The 16,490-nt window shown below is 29.6% G+C and overlaps 2 protein-coding genes across 2 annotated transcripts; one reads left to right on the forward strand and one right to left on the reverse strand.

Moving 5' to 3' along the window:
• Positions 1–1,311: 1,311 nt before the first annotated feature.
• LOC123302551 lies at positions 1,312–5,951 on the reverse strand. The gene is made up of 3 exons (XM_044885522.1): positions 5,169–5,951; positions 2,437–4,985; positions 1,312–1,327 (listed from the first exon to the last, which is right to left on the reverse strand). Exons 1-3 carry the CDS (start codon positions 5,949–5,951, stop codon positions 1,312–1,314), a joined length of 3,348 nt encoding a protein of 1,115 aa, XP_044741457.1.
• Positions 5,952–10,738: 4,787 nt separating this feature from the next.
• Positions 10,739–15,374, forward strand: LOC123302552. The gene is made up of 3 exons (XM_044885523.1): positions 10,739–11,521; positions 11,705–14,253; positions 15,359–15,374. Exons 1-3 carry the CDS (start codon positions 10,739–10,741, stop codon positions 15,372–15,374), a joined length of 3,348 nt encoding a protein of 1,115 aa, XP_044741458.1.
• The last annotated feature ends 1,116 nt before the right edge of the window (positions 15,375–16,490 follow it).

Raw genomic sequence — 16,490 nt, forward strand, 5'->3', positions numbered from 1 at the left:
GCGTTAATTGGTGACTTCTTCCAATTTTCTCCTCCACCCTCAAATACCCCGGTTTCGTGTTAAATAATTTAATCATATTGTCCGTCAACACTGCAAACCTAGATGGTAGAAAAACTCCCTCGTTTTCTGTACCATCTAGGCTTATATCCAGAAACTTTTATTGATGGCCCATGTTTCGTTAGAATCCGCTCCATTTTTAGTATTTTTAATTTTTTTTTCAGTGGCAAGTAGTCCATTTTTATGCATGGTCGCACTAAACAACTATCTAATAATTTTAATTCTGCTCTATTCATTTTGATTAATATTATGAATATTTAATGAAAACTGATATTACCGTAATGTCGAGCGCCTTTTTTATATGATTACCACCACTCCAAAAATCCCCCACCATCAGAAATTATTATCTAATCTCATAACAGTAGATAAGCTATGCCGATCCGGGCTCACTTTGGGTCATTTTTACATGTTATTTCTTATGGGAAATTCTAAGGTTCATTTTGCACTTTTTTGTTCCTTTTTATGTAATGCTGGTTGCCTAACCTTAACGCATATTTATTATTAATGTATGTATATTGTATTCAATTACAACTCATCTGAATCACACTTTTTAACACACTTACATCATACTCTTTACTTACCATTATTTGTAATTTAGCATACGTAGTGTACGTTGATATAATTGTCAACATAACTTCTTCATGTATTAACAGCGAATATTATTAATTTTATATAGATTGCTTAAAAAAATTTTACTTACTACTATAAGATTTGAACGCGGGCCCTCATAAGTGGAAGTCTACTATGCTAACCACTCCACAAGACCTTCTTACAACATAGACAAAAAAAGTTAATAACTTAAAAACGTTTTTACAAAAAAAAATTTAAAATATTATATTCATGAAGGTCAACAACTGTTATTAATTAATATTCAAGTATATTATTTATACATAGTTTTCAATATAATCTTTTTGAATGTAATTTGATATTTAATTGTTTGTTACGTATATATTTTAGTAAACATTAAAGTAGAAATCATTAATTTGATTCCCATTTCTTAACTTTTTCTCACATCCAAATGTATGTATGTATTATATATTTTTTATTTAAAGGAATATGATTAATTTTTCCAATAATAAAAGTTATGAATTATTATTATTTAACATTCACAACTATAAATGCAACTTATATAGGCTAATTCAAAGGTACCTCACCTACTAACTTGGCATGACTGCATTTAATATACAGTTTTATATAATACTTATCGAATGTAACAGATACCAATCATACAGATAACAACAATTATGCAGCATTTTACAAGCGAGACCATCTGAACATAATTAATTTATAAAACTAATTGCGTATTATAAAAACATCATGAAGATCATTACCAAATGTAATTAACAGCATTTTTTCTCCAGAAACTTACCTGCAATAACATCTACATAAAAAATTAGAAGCTCATCTGTAATAATGTTTAGATACAAATTTGTATCCAGGGAATATTATTTAAAGTGTTTTGTAAAAAGAAACTCAATTACATTATTTAGATTTTTATTTTATTAGTAAACAATATTGATATACAGTATAATAATATTAATATATACTAAATTATAAATAGATAGATAATTTACAAGGTAATAATAATTCAATGGTTAAAGGAAACTAATACATTTTTTAATTTATTGGTAAACAATTGATATACAATACAATAATATTAATACTAAATTATAAATAGATAATTAATTTATAAGATAACAATTCTATTGCTAAAAGAAAACTCTAATTAATTTGTTTAATTATATGTAAATAATTTAATATATAAGTTTCTGCAAGTCCTATGACAAATTTTAAAACATACGATTTTTTTTTTATAAATGAGCATATATTCAATTTCTTTTAGAGGTTATAAAAATTAATTTTACGTTACACACACAATCACACCTCAATGAGATGACATTTTAAAAATCAACAAAAAAAAAACATTTTAACATAATATTAAATAGGTAATAATTAATTAATTAATTAAAGTTTACACTGATTTTTTTAATAATATTGAGATTATTGAGATAACTTATGAATTCAAGAATTTCACTATAAATGATATTAGCATCGATCTCTTCAATGAATAAGTGATATTGTCATGCTCACGAATTAACTATACATTTTTTCTTTTTGATGCAAGGTTCATCTATATATTCAGCTTTTCGTTTATAGGTTGTAGTATTCAAAGAATAGTGACCCCAGGGTAGTGTATCACAGGAACCAGGTATAATATATCGCTTATCATCATAAGGGCTTAGAGCAATTTTTGTCTGAGTTTGGGTGTAAAGCTTAAGTTTATCAGAATTTATGAGGTTTTGATCAACTGATATCTCTTTAAATTCCTCCAAACATTCAACATAATCTTCAAATGTTATTTTCGTACTAAGAACTGACCTTTTAACTCCCTTAGCTTTTTTTGTTAACCCAAGATTATTTGATTCTTGTTTAATATTCCCATGATTAAATATAGAATCATCAAGCGATTTTGTTTGTTTTTCTAGAGGGGTTGCTATTTTTAATGTATATAATTTTGATCGTAATCCTACAAAATGAGTCATAGGAGTTCCATTGTTTTCATCCTTCATCATACCAAGCACTTTCTTATTAACGCAAGGTATATTATAAACATTAGAAGGATGGTAATCACTGGTATCAAAATACTTGTGACAATCTCTTTTTATCATTTCATAAGGATCATGGTTTTTAATTTCGTAAATAACCGAGTCAGTATCTGTATAGATAGCGGTAGAATCATCACCCAGCTGTGGAATCATATAGCCATAATGAAAATCATAAATTGTAGTTTTAGCTAAATCTAAGATTGCCATACCAATATACAAAGGCTTATTGAAGAATATCTCCATCTTTTTCAACTCAATGGCCACCAAGTTTGAATTGAAAATTGTACAAGAATGAAATTGGGGTTTAGATATATAAGCTTCTGCCCCATATCGACCCTCCCATTTTGTAACAAGCTTTACATTAGAATGTTTCCTAATATTTTCCATTGTTTTTCCAAAGACGGCATTGTTCATTAATTTATACAAATTTTTCTCAAAATCATTATTAGCATTCTTTCGTAGTTTGGTATTTAAATCAATATATGATTGAAGCCAAGGCGACTGTTTAAATTTTAAAACTTTATGAATTTTTTCTAATTTTAGCCCATTGTTTAATGCCTGCTTCAATGTTCTATAATGAATTACATATCGCTCTTTATCATGAAGAGTACCCATCAATTTACTCTGTTTAGAATTAGGTGCTGATCTATGTTCAGGGCAAAAAGGTAAATCCTTATGTTTATCATGAAGTTTTTCAGGATATTTGAAATCAACTTCTAAGAAATATCCATTATCGGCATCATCCGAAATCATTGAAACATCAATATTTGTATCACACCACTCAAAACCACTGTAAGGAAGACACTGACTCATCGCCCATCCATATTGATTGTTAATGTCTAAATAAAGTAAATGCACTTCAGGCTTGGATGAATCAAATCCTGAAACGTATTTATTATTCGCTGTAGAACGTCGTTTCATACATTGACTCAAACCACCGCGAATTCCTCGTTCAACAAACATCATCATATCTATATCAGTCAACAATTCGAGCTCAATATTTGTATACTTCAACATACATTCCCACGTATATCCCGCTAATGTATAGTAATTTCCCGGGTCAAGGTTGTATGTAGACAGGCAGGTTGCTCTAAACGTTTCGAAAATATCCGTAAGTAGCATTATATCCGTTTCCATATAGAGATCTACATAATCACCTAAATTTGAACAATTAAATGCTGACCAAACGTTTTGCGCATGATGATACATTTGTCTAGAACACTGTTTCTCCTCCAATCGATTATAGAATGCTTCTATGTTCGGTAGTTGAGTGCAATTAAATTTATCAAACGAATCAACAAAATCATATGGCATTACACCTTTCTTTGTCAACAATTGAAACTGATTTTCCGAAATTTTAGAAAAATGCTTCCTCATGTTGGGAAATTCCAACAAGTATGATGCTAGCTTATCGAGGGAAGACGCTAAAAATCTATACGAATCTATGAAACGGAATTTAATAGATGAATCATCAATGTTTTTGGTAAAATAAATATATTTTTCTTTAGTAACAGGTAGTAGTTCAACGCGTCCACCAATCTTTGTTGCAACATCCTCCACAATCAATATACCATCATAATTCGACATATTATGGAAAACTACAGGAACCACATGACTGTCTTGATAGTTAATATTACATGATTCATGTGCGGGACCTCTATAATTAGTTCCATCTCTATATCCACCACTTTTCGACATAAGATGAAAATGGTCTCGAACTTTTTTCTCTCCATCAACAAACGGCTTATTGCATATATGGCAACATGATGATTTTAGAAAATCTTCCTCTTCAATGATAGTTAATGGATCCATCTCATATGAACATAAAAATATTGTTTCTACTTCTTCAGATATTCGCATCAATTCCTTTGTAAACCAATCCATACAATCCATTCCCCGATATGAACGATAATAAGATAGGGAATCATCATGAGCACATTTAAAATAATACCCCACAACAGCAGGTATATGTTTTTGATATCGAATTTTATCATCCATTGGTTCCAATACACTTTCAATGTCTGCGTAGATAATAAAAGGTGTTTTCTCTTTATTTTTAAAATTTTTAAACTTTAAAATATTTTCTCCAACTTTCGGCATTCTTATCGCACAGGCATTTATTTTCTTACAATTCTCATAATGGGTGTTCAATTTTTCTTCCGTGTAGAAATAATGTAAGCATCGCTCACAGAAAAACTTTTTGTGACCTTGTTTATTCAGTTGAGTTGAAACCAAACGGGATAGATTTTTAATCCAAACGTAATGATAACGAGTAGGTAATAAATTATCATTACAATCATCCTCAATATCATCATAATGATTCTGAATCATCAATAAGTTTATATGTTTAGTCATTTTATTTTTGCTCAGATAGCATGGTACAACATTAAAGTTTTTTCGATGTTTCTTCAGTACATAAACATTTATCGATACTTCATTTTGATTTTCAAAATTTGGAATCTGCTTCAAGGTCATAGGGAATTGGATACTTTTCAATTTCAATACCTTTGAATAATGTGGGTATCTTAATACTCGATCATGATTCTTCTCAACAGGATACAATGCTGACGTCACAGAACGCGCAAAGCATGCATTATCATCATTCTTTACGTTTATACAAGCTTCTAGTCGTTTGATTTGGGTAGGTAGTTCAATATATGACGATCCAAGTAATGGTGTATATTTATTTATATTAACACCAAGGTTAATAATGTTTACTAAAGTCCAACCACTGTTGCGTTCCTCGAATTCTTCCAAATCACGTGTTATCGGACCGACAACATTCTTCCCAAACCATTCATTCACATCAGTATTCTGATATATTGGATTATTTGAAGTAGTGAAGTATTTGTGTTCAGTTATCATTTTGTTTGCAGATACAATTTGAAATTCTCCACAGAAAATAACGTTAACTTTTATAGCTTCATGAATTTTCAGAACGTTACTTATTCTTCGTCGAAAAAGTGCTTCACAATCCTTCAAAAATGCTTTAGGATTTTTATGTTTCAGATTACTAATAATACCAGTTCTAAGCCGACTCTCAAATGCAGATAGGGAATCATCCCATCGTACTCTCTTTGCAGCCGTCTCTTTTCGACTTTGAACACCTGCTCCGTGCTTTAACATACACTTAAGATTGCAACGATAACTTTTTACAAGAGCCAAGTTTGCTAACAAATTCTGCTTTTTACCAACAGATTTTGCAGCTTTCAATTTTTTACATATCCGTCGAACAGCAATATTGCAATTTTTCAATCCATCTCCAATATTCAATTTATTAGCAGTCATGGTGTCGATAGATTTTATTTTCTCCAACAAAGTAGACATTGAGTACATCATTTTCACTGTATGAAACCTAGAAATGATATAAGAAAAAATAGGTTTTAATCGTATAATATATAAACAATAATTATAATTCAAATACATGAAGATAAACGAACTTTTACAAATATTACTGATATTATCACATAGAAAAAATAAAATTTTATATATATGTGTACAGTAATGCTGAACCTAAAACATAATTTTGTAATAGTTTAGATTTTCATATAAACCAAACATTCTCAATATCTATGTTTTATATACCTAAATCATATAGATAACTGCCCGTTTTGTAAGCGGGTGTTACAGATATCATGATTTGATACAATCACCCATATAGAGCTACTTCATTAATACACAGATAGAAAACGTTGATTTTAATAGTATACAATCTAATCGAAACAATAAAACTATTTAATTTTTCACTTTACTTCAAACCCTTTACGACTCTAAGATCCTATAAGTAGCTCAATTTTCATATAAACCAAACATTCTCAATATCTATGTTTTATATACCTAAATCATATAGATAACTGCCCGTTTTGTAAGCGGGTCTTACAGATATCATGATTTGATACAATCACCCATATAGAGCTACTACATTAATACACAGATAGAAAACGTTGATTTTAATAGTATACAATCTAATCCAAACAAAAATATATTCTAGTTTTCACTTCGCTTTATCATTACAAAGTAATAGATAGATGACGTGTTCGTGTTATGAAACTTACCTTACAACAACAATAATCAACAGTTATATATTTTTTAAGACACACAAACTTTACAACAATGTTCACGATATATAACACACTTTTATTATAATAATTTTTAAGGCACTTTTATTATGATTATTAATAACTTGTTCACTTTCACTGTAAATATTCAACTGAGTCAGGTCAAGGTAATAACTCTGCTTATATACGTTTTTCAAAATTGAAATATTTGAACATGTTTTGACATGTAAAAAATTGTTCTAGAACATTATTTTATAGTTAAATTGAAAAATAGATTAAATATAATGGACAAGAAAGTTTTTATAAATAATAGTTGTTACATTTCCATTTTTAATGTTTTTTTTTTTTGTTTTTTTTCAAAGTAAGCAATATGACACTTGAAATTTACATAATAAAAATACATGTTCAAACTTGTTTGAATCGACTTTGATCTTAAAATAATTTTACACGTGTACTTTAGTCAGCAATTTTCAAGAATATGTTGAAATAGATTTGACCTTGAAAAATATGATATCATCATCCTGTTACAAGATCAAACTTGTTTGAATCGACTTAAAATAATTTTACATGTGTCAAGACACGTGAGCGGATGTTAATATTTTTTTATTGAATCAGCAAATATTTTTTTTTTTTTTTTAATGAAATAAGATGAATCAGCAGTGTAATTTTATAAATCACAAGTATGTTCACAAAAACGGTCCACTATGACAAATTTTTATTGTTACAAGTATGTTCATAAAAACGGTCCACTATGAAATAAGACCTTTTTTATCAATATATGAATCGTGTAAAGAGTCGAACCCTAACCACCGGACTTTAAATTTGGAGCTACGACCTTTTCCACTAAATAAATGTTTGGATCGTGAACTTTTTGTAATTCTTCGGCATAGAAACCACCCTATATATCTTCGTTGCTGTAATCCTTCAATAAATATGCAGGTCTGTTTCTAAACAGGTCTGTTTCTAAACAGGTCTCTTTCTAAACAGGTCTGTTTCTAAACAGGTCTGTTTCTAAACAGGTCTCTTTCTAAACAGGTCTGTTTCTAAACAGGTCTGTTTCTAAACAGGTCTGTTTTTAAACAGGTCTGTTTCTAAACAGGTCTCTTTCTAAACAGGTCTGTTTCTAAACAGGTCCCTTTTTAAACAGGTCTGTTTCTAAACAGGTCTGTATCTAAACAGGTCTCTTTCTAAACAGGTCTCTTTATAAACAGGTCTGTTTCTAAACAGGTCTGTTTCTAAACAGGTCTCTTTCTATACAGGTCTGTTTCTAAACAGGTCTGTTTCTAAACAGGTCTGTTTCTAAACAGGTCTGTTTCTAAACAGGTCTGTTTCTAAACAGGTCTGTTTCTAAACAGGTCTGTATCTAAACAGGTCTCTTTCTAAAAAGGTCTCTTTCTAAACAGGTCTGTTTCTAAACAGGTCTCTTTCTAAACAGGTCTGTTTCTAAACAGGTCTGTTTCTAAACAGGTCTCTTTCTAAACAGGTCTCTTTCTAAACAGGTCTGTTTCTAAACAGGTCTCTTTCTAAACAGGTCTGTTTCTAAACAGGTCTCTTTTTAAACAGGTCTGTTTCTAAACAGGTCTCTTTCTAAACAGGTCTCTTTCTAAACAGGTCTCTTTCTTAACAGGTCTGTTTCTAAACAGGTCTGTTTCTAAACAGGTCTCTTTCTAAACAGGTCTGTTTCTAAACAGGTCTCTTTTTAAACAGGTCTGTTTCTAAACAGGTCTGTATCTAAACAGGTCTCTTTCTAAACAGGTCTCTTTATAAACAGGTCTGTTTCTAAACAGGTCTGTTTCTAAACAGGTCTCTTTCTAAACAGGTCTCTTTCTAAACAGGTCTGTTTCTAAACAGGTCTGTTTCTAAACAGGTCTGTTTCTAAACAGGTCTGTTTCTAAACAGGTCTGTTTCTAAACAGGTCTGTATCTAAACAGGTCTCTTTCTAAAAAGGTCTCTTTCTAAACAGGTCTGTTTCTAAACAGGTCTCTTTCTAAACAGGTCTGTTTCTAAACAGGTCTGTTTCTAAACAGGTCTCTTTCTAAACAGGTCTCTTTCTAAACAGATCTGTTTCTAAACAGGTCTCTTTCTAAACAGGTCTGTTTCTAAACAGGTCTCTTTTTAAACAGGTCTGTTTCTAAACAGGTCTCTTTCTAAACAGGTCTCTTTCTAAACAGGTCTGTTTCTAAACAGGTCTGTTTCTAAACAGGTCTCTTTCTAAACAGGTCTGTTTCTAAACAGGTCTCTTTCTAAACAGGTCTCTTTCTAAACAGGTCTGTTTCTAAACAGGTCTGTTTCTAAACAGGTCTCTTTCTAAACAGGTCTCTTTCTAAACAGGTCTCTTTCTAAACAGGTCTGTTTCTAAACAGGTATGTTTCTAAACAGACCAGTATTAAACAGGTCAAAACCTGTATTAAACAGATACAGACCAGAAAGAGACCTGTTTAGATACAGAACTGTTTAGAAACAGACCTGTTTAGAAAGAGACCTGTTTAGAAAGAGACCTGTTTAGATACAGACCTGTTTAAAAAGAGACCTGTTTAGAAACAGACCTGTTTAGAAACAGACCTACATATTTATTGAAGGATTACAGCAACGAAGATATATAGGGTGGTTTCTATGCCGAAGAATTACAAAAAGTTCACGATCCAAACATTTATTTAGTGGAAAAGGTCTTAGCTCCAAATTTAAAGTCCGGTGGTTAGGGTTCGACTCTTTACACGATTCATATATTGATAAAAAAGGTCTTATTTCATAGTGGACCGTTTTTATGAACATACTTGTAACAATAAAAATTTGTCATAGTAGACCGCTTTTGTGAACATACTTGTGATTTATAAAATTACACTGCTGATTCATCTTATTTCATTAAAAAAAAAATAAAAATATTTGCTGATTCAATAAAAAAATATTAACATCCGCTCACGTGTCTTGACACATGTAAAATTATTTTAAGTCGATTCAAACAAGTTTGAACTTGTAACAGGGTGATGATATCATATTTTTCAAGGTCAAATCTATTTCAACATATTCTTGAAAATTGCTGACTAAAGTACACGTGTAAAATTATTTTAAGATCAAAGTCGATTCAAACAAGTTTGAACATGTATTTTTATTATGTAAATTTCAAGTGTCATATTGCTTACTTTGAAAAAAAACAAAAAAAAAACATTAAAAATGGAAATGTAACAACTATTATTTATAAAAACTTTCTTGTCTATTATATATAATCTATTTTTCAAATTGTTAAACTATAAAATAATGTTCTAGAACAATTTTTTACATGTCAAAACATGTTCAAATATTTCAATTTTGAAAAATGTATATAAGCAGATTACCTTGACCTGACTCAGTTGAATATTTACAGTGAAAGTGAACAAGTTATTAATAATCATAATAAAAGTGCCTTAAAAATTATTATAATAAAAGTGTGTTATATATCGTGAACATTGTTGTAAAGTTTGTGTGTCTTAAAAAATATATAACTGTTGATTATTGTTGTTGTAAGGTAAGTTTCATAACACGAACACGTCATCTATCTATTACTTTGTAATGATAAAGCGAAGTGAAAACTAGAATATATTTTTGTTTGGATTAGATTGTATACTATTAAAATCAACGTTTTCTATCTGTGTATTAATGTAGTAGCTCTATATGGGTGATTGTATCAAATCATGATATCTGTAAGACCCGCTTACAAAACGGGCAGTTATCTATATGATTTAGGTATATAAAACATAGATATTGAGAATGTTTGGTTTATATGAAAATCTAAACTATTACAAAATTATGTTTTAGGTTCAGCATTACTGTACACATATATATAAAATTTTATTTTTTCTATGTGATAATATCAGTAATATTTGTAAAAGTTCGTTTATCTTCATGTATTTGAATTATAATTATTGATTATATATTATACGATTAAAACCTATTTTTTCTTATATCATTTCTAGGTTTCATACAGTGAAAATGACGTACTCAATGTCTACTTTGTTGGAGAAAATAAAATCTATCGACACCATGACTGCTAATAAATTGAATATTGGAGATGGATTGAAAAATTGCAATATTGCTGTTCGACGGATATGTAAAAAATTGAAAGCTGCAAAATCTGTTGGTAAAAAGCAGAATTTGTTAGCAAACTTGGCTCTTGTAAAAAGTTATCGTTGCAATCTTAAGTGTATGTTAAAGCACGGAGCAGGTGTTCAAAGTCGAAAAGAGACGGCTGCAAAGAGAGTACGATGGGATGATTCCCTATCTGCATTTGAGAGTCGGCTTAGAACTGGTATTATTAGTAATCTGAAACATAAAGATCCTAAAGCATTTTTGAAGGATTGTGAAGCACTTTTTCGACGAAGAATAAGTAACGTTCTGAAAATTCATGAAGCTATAAAAGTTAACGTTATTTTCTGTGGAGAATTTCAAATTGTATCTGCAAACAAAATGATAACTGAACACAAATACTTCACTACTTCAAATAATCCAATATATCAGAATACTGATGTGAATGAATGGTTTGGGAAGAATGTTGTCGGTCCGATAACACGTGATTTGGAAGAATTCGAGGAACGCAACAGTGGTTGGACTTTAGTAAACATTATTAACCTTGGTGTTAATATAAATAAATATACACCATTACTTGGATCGTCATATATTGAACTACCTACCCAAATCAAACGACTAGAAGCTTGTATAAACGTAAAGAATGATGATAATGCATGCTTTGCGCGTTCTGTGACGTCAGCATTGTATCCTGTTGAGAAGAATCATGATCGAGTATTAAGATACCCACATTATTCAAAGGTATTGAAATTGAAAAGTATCCAATTCCCTATGACCTTGAAGCAGATTCCAAATTTTGAAAATCAAAATGAAGTATCGATAAATGTTTATGTACTGAAGAAACATCGAAAAAACTTTAATGTTGTACCATGCTATCTGAGCAAAAATAAAATGACTAAACATATAAACTTATTGATGATTCAGAATCATTATGATGATATTGAGGATGATTGTAATGATAATTTATTACCTACTCGTTATCATTACGTTTGGATTAAAAATCTATCCCGTTTGGTTTCAACTCAACTGAATAAACAAGGTCACAAAAAGTTTTTCTGTGAGCGATGCTTACATTATTTCTACACGGAAGAAAAATTGAACACCCATTATGAGAATTGTAAGAAAATAAATGACTGTGCGATAAGAATGCCGAAAGTTGGAGAAAATATTTTAAAGTTTAAAAATTTTAAAAATAAAGAGAAAACACCTTTTATTATCTACGCAGACATTGAAAGTGTATTGGAACCAATGGATGATAAAATTCGATATCAAAAACATATACCTGCTGTTGTGGGGTATTATTTTAAATGTGCTCATGATGATTCCCTATCTTATTATCGTTCATATCGGGGAATGGATTGTATGGATTGGTTTACAAAGGAATTGATGCGAATATCTGAAGAAGTAGAAACAATATTTTTATGTTCATATGAGATGGATCCATTAACTATCATTGAAGAGGAAGATTTTCTAAAATCATCATGTTGCCATATATGCAATAAGCCGTTTGTTGATGGAGAGAAAAAAGTTCGAGACCATTTTCATCTTATGTCGAAAAGTGGTGGATATAGAGATGGAACTAATTATAGAGGTCCCGCACATGAATCATGTAATATTAACTATCAAGACAGTCATGTGGTTCCTGTAGTTTTCCATAATATGTCGAATTATGATGGTATATTGATTGTGGAGGATGTTGCAACAAAGATTGGTGGACGCGTTGAACTACTACCTGTTACTAAAGAAAAATATATTTATTTTACCAAAAACATTGATGATTCATCTATTAAATTCCGTTTCATAGATTCGTATAGATTTTTAGCGTCTTCCCTCGATAAGCTAGCATCATACTTGTTGGAATTTCCCAACATGAGGAAGCATTTTTCTAAAATTTCGGAAAATCAGTTTCAATTGTTGACAAAGAAAGGTGTAATGCCATATGATTTTGTTGATTCGTTTGATAAATTTAATTACACTCAACTACCGAACATAGAAGCATTCTATAATCGATTGGAGGAGAAACAGTGTTCTAGACAAATGTATCATCATGCGCAAAACGTTTGGTCAGCATTTAATTGTTCAAATTTAGGTGATTATGTAGATCTCTATATGGAAACGGATATAATGCTACTTACGGATATTTTCGAAACGTTTAGAGCAACCTGCCTGTCTACATACAACCTTGACCCGGGAAATTACTATACATTAGCGGGATATACGTGGGAATGTATGTTGAAGTATACAAATATTGAGCTCGAATTGTTGACTGATATAGATATGATGATGTTTGTTGAACGAGGAATTCGCGGTGGTTTGAGTCAATGTATGAAACGACGTTCTACAGCGAATAATAAATACGTTTCAGGATTTGATTCATCCAAGCCTGAAGTGCATTTACTTTATTTAGACATTAACAATCAATATGGATGGGCGATGAGTCAGTGTCTTCCTTACCGTGGTTTTGAGTGGTGTGATACAAATATTGATGTTTCAATGATTTCGGATGATGCCGATAACGGATATTTCTTAGAAGTTGATCTCAAATATCCTGAAAAACTTCATGATAAACATAAGGATTTACCTTTTTGCCCTGAACATAGATCAGCACCTAATTCTAAACAGAGTAAATTGATGGGTACTCTTCATGATAATGAGCGATATGTAATTCATTATAGAACATTGAAGCAGGCATTAAACAATGGGCTAAAATTAGAAAAAATTCATAAAGTTTTAAAATTTAAACAGTCGCCTTGGCTTCAATCATATATTGATTTAAATACCAAACTACGAAAGAATGCTAATAATGATTTTGAGAAAAATTTGTATAAATTAATGAACAATGCCGTCTTTGGAAAAACAATGGAAAATATTAGGAAACATTCTAATGTAAAGCTTGTTACAAAATGGGAGGGTCGATATGGGGCAGAAGCTTATATATCTAAACCCCAATTTCATTCTTGTACAATTTTCAATTCAAACTTGGTGGCCATTGAGTTGAAAAAGATGGAGATATTCTTCAATAAGCCTTTGTATATTGGTATGGCAATCTTAGATTTAGCTAAAACTACAATTTATGATTTTCATTATGGCTATATGATTCCACAGCTGGGTGATGATTCTACCGCTATCTATACAGATACTGACTCGGTTATTTACGAAATTAAAAACCATGATTCTTATGAAATGATAAAAAGAGATTGTCACAAGTATTTTGATACCAGTGATTACCATCCTTCTAATGTTTATAATATACCTTGCGTTAATAAGAAAGTGCTTGGTATGATGAAGGATGAAAACAATGGAACTCCTATGACTCATTTTGTAGGATTACGATCAAAATTATATACATTAAAAATAGCAACCCCTCTAGAAAAACAAACAAAATCGCTTGATGATGCTATATTTAATCATGGGAATATTAAACAAGAATCAAATAATCTTGGGTTAACAAAAAAAGCTAAGGGAGTTAAAAGGTCAGTTCTTAGTACGAAAATAACATTTGAAGATTATGTTGAATGTTTGGAGGAATTTAAAGAGATATCAGTTGATCAAAACCTCATAAAATCTGATAAACTTAAGCTTTACACCCAAACTCAGACAAAAATTGCTCTAAGCCCTTATGATGATAAGCGATATATTATACCTGGTTCCTATGATACACTACCCTGGGGTCACTATTCTTTGAATACTACAACCTATAAACGAAAAGCTGAATATATAGATGAACCTTGCATCAAAAAGAAAAAATGTATAGTTAATTCGTGAGCATGACAATATCACTTATTCATTGAAGAGATCGATGCTAATATCATTTATAGTGAAATTCTTGAATTCATAAGTTATCTCAATAATCTCAATATTGTTAAAAAATCAGTGTAAACTTTATTAATTAATTAATTATTACCTATTTAATATTATGTTAAAATGTTTTTTTGTTGATTTTTAAAATGTCATCTCATTGAGGTGTGATTGTGTGTGTAACGTAAAATTAATTTTTATAACCTCTAAAAGAAATTGAATATATGCTCATTTATAAAAAAAAAAATCGTATGTTTTAAAATTTGTCATAGGACTTGCAGAAACTTATATATTAAATTATTTACATATAATTAAACAAATTAATTAGAGTTTTCTTTTAGCAATAGAATTGTTATCTTATAAATTAATTATCTATTTATAATTTAGTATTAATATTATTGTATTCTATATCAATTGTTTACCAATAAATTAAAAAATGTATTAGTTTCCTTTAACCATTGAATTATTATTACCTTGTAAATTATCTATCTATTTATAATTTAGTATATATTAATATTATTATACTGTATATCAATATTGTTTACTAATAAAATAAAAATCTAAATAATGTAATTGAGTTTCTTTTTACAAAACACTTTAAATAATATTCCCTGGATACAAATTTGTATCTAAACATTATTACAGATGAGCTTCTAATTTTTTATGTAGATGTTATTGCAGGTAAGTTTCTGGAGAAAAAATGCTTTTAATTACATTTGGTAATGATCTTCATGATGTTTTTATAATACACAATTAGTTTTATAAATTAATTATGTTCAGATGGTCTCGCTTGTAAAATGCTGCATAATTGTTGTTATCTGTATTATTGGTATCTGTTACATTCGATAAGTATTATATAAAACTGTATATTAAATGCAGTCATGTCAAGTTAGTAGGTGAGGTACCTTTGAATTAGCCTATATAAGTTGCATTTATAGTTGTGAATGTTAAATAATAATAATTCATAACTTTTATTATTGGAAAAATTAATCATATTCCTTTAAATAAAAAATATATAATACATACATACATTTGGATGTGAGAAAAATTTAAGAAATGGGAATCAAATTAATGATTTCTACTAAAATGTTTAAATATATACGTAACAAACAATTAAATATCAAATTACATTCAAAAAGATTATATTGAAAACTATGTATAAATAATATACTTGAATATTAATTAATAACAGTTGTTGACCTTCATGAATATAATATTTTAAATTTTTTTTGTAAAAACGTTTTTAAGTTATTAACTTTTTTTGTCTATGTTGTAACAAGGTCTTGTGGGGGAGTGGTTAGCATAGTAGACTTCCACTTATGAGGGCCCGCGTTCAAATCTTATAGTAGTAAGTAAAATTTTTTTAAGCAATGCATATAATATTAATAATATTCGCTGTTAATACATGAAGAAGTTATGTTGACAATTATATCAACGTACACTACGTATGCTAAATTACAAATAATGGTAAGTAAAGAGTATGATGTAAGTGTGTTAACAAGTGTGATTCAGATGAGTTGTAATTGAATACAATATACATACATTAATAATAAGTATGCGTTAAGGTTAGGCAACCAGCATTACATAAAAAGGAACAAAAAAGTGCAAAATGAACCTTAGAATTTCCCATAAGAAATAACATGTAAAAATGACCCAAAGTGAGCCCGGATCGGCATAGCTTATCTACTCATAACACGTGTAAAATTATTTTAAGAAACAGGATGATGATATCATATTTTTCAAGGTTAGATGTTATCTATTTCAACATATTCTTGAGAATTGCTGACTCCCATAATAATATTCAAACTAATTATTTTTTCTTGGAATTCAGACTTGCAAATTATTATCTAACACGTGTAAAATTATTTTAAGATCAAATGCGATTCAAACAAGTTTAAACATGTATTTTTAT

The sequence above is a fragment of the Chrysoperla carnea genome, chromosome X (assembly GCF_905475395.1).
Source record: "Chrysoperla carnea chromosome X, inChrCarn1.1, whole genome shotgun sequence".
In the NCBI taxonomy this organism is placed as follows: Eukaryota; Metazoa; Arthropoda; class Insecta; order Neuroptera; family Chrysopidae; genus Chrysoperla; species Chrysoperla carnea.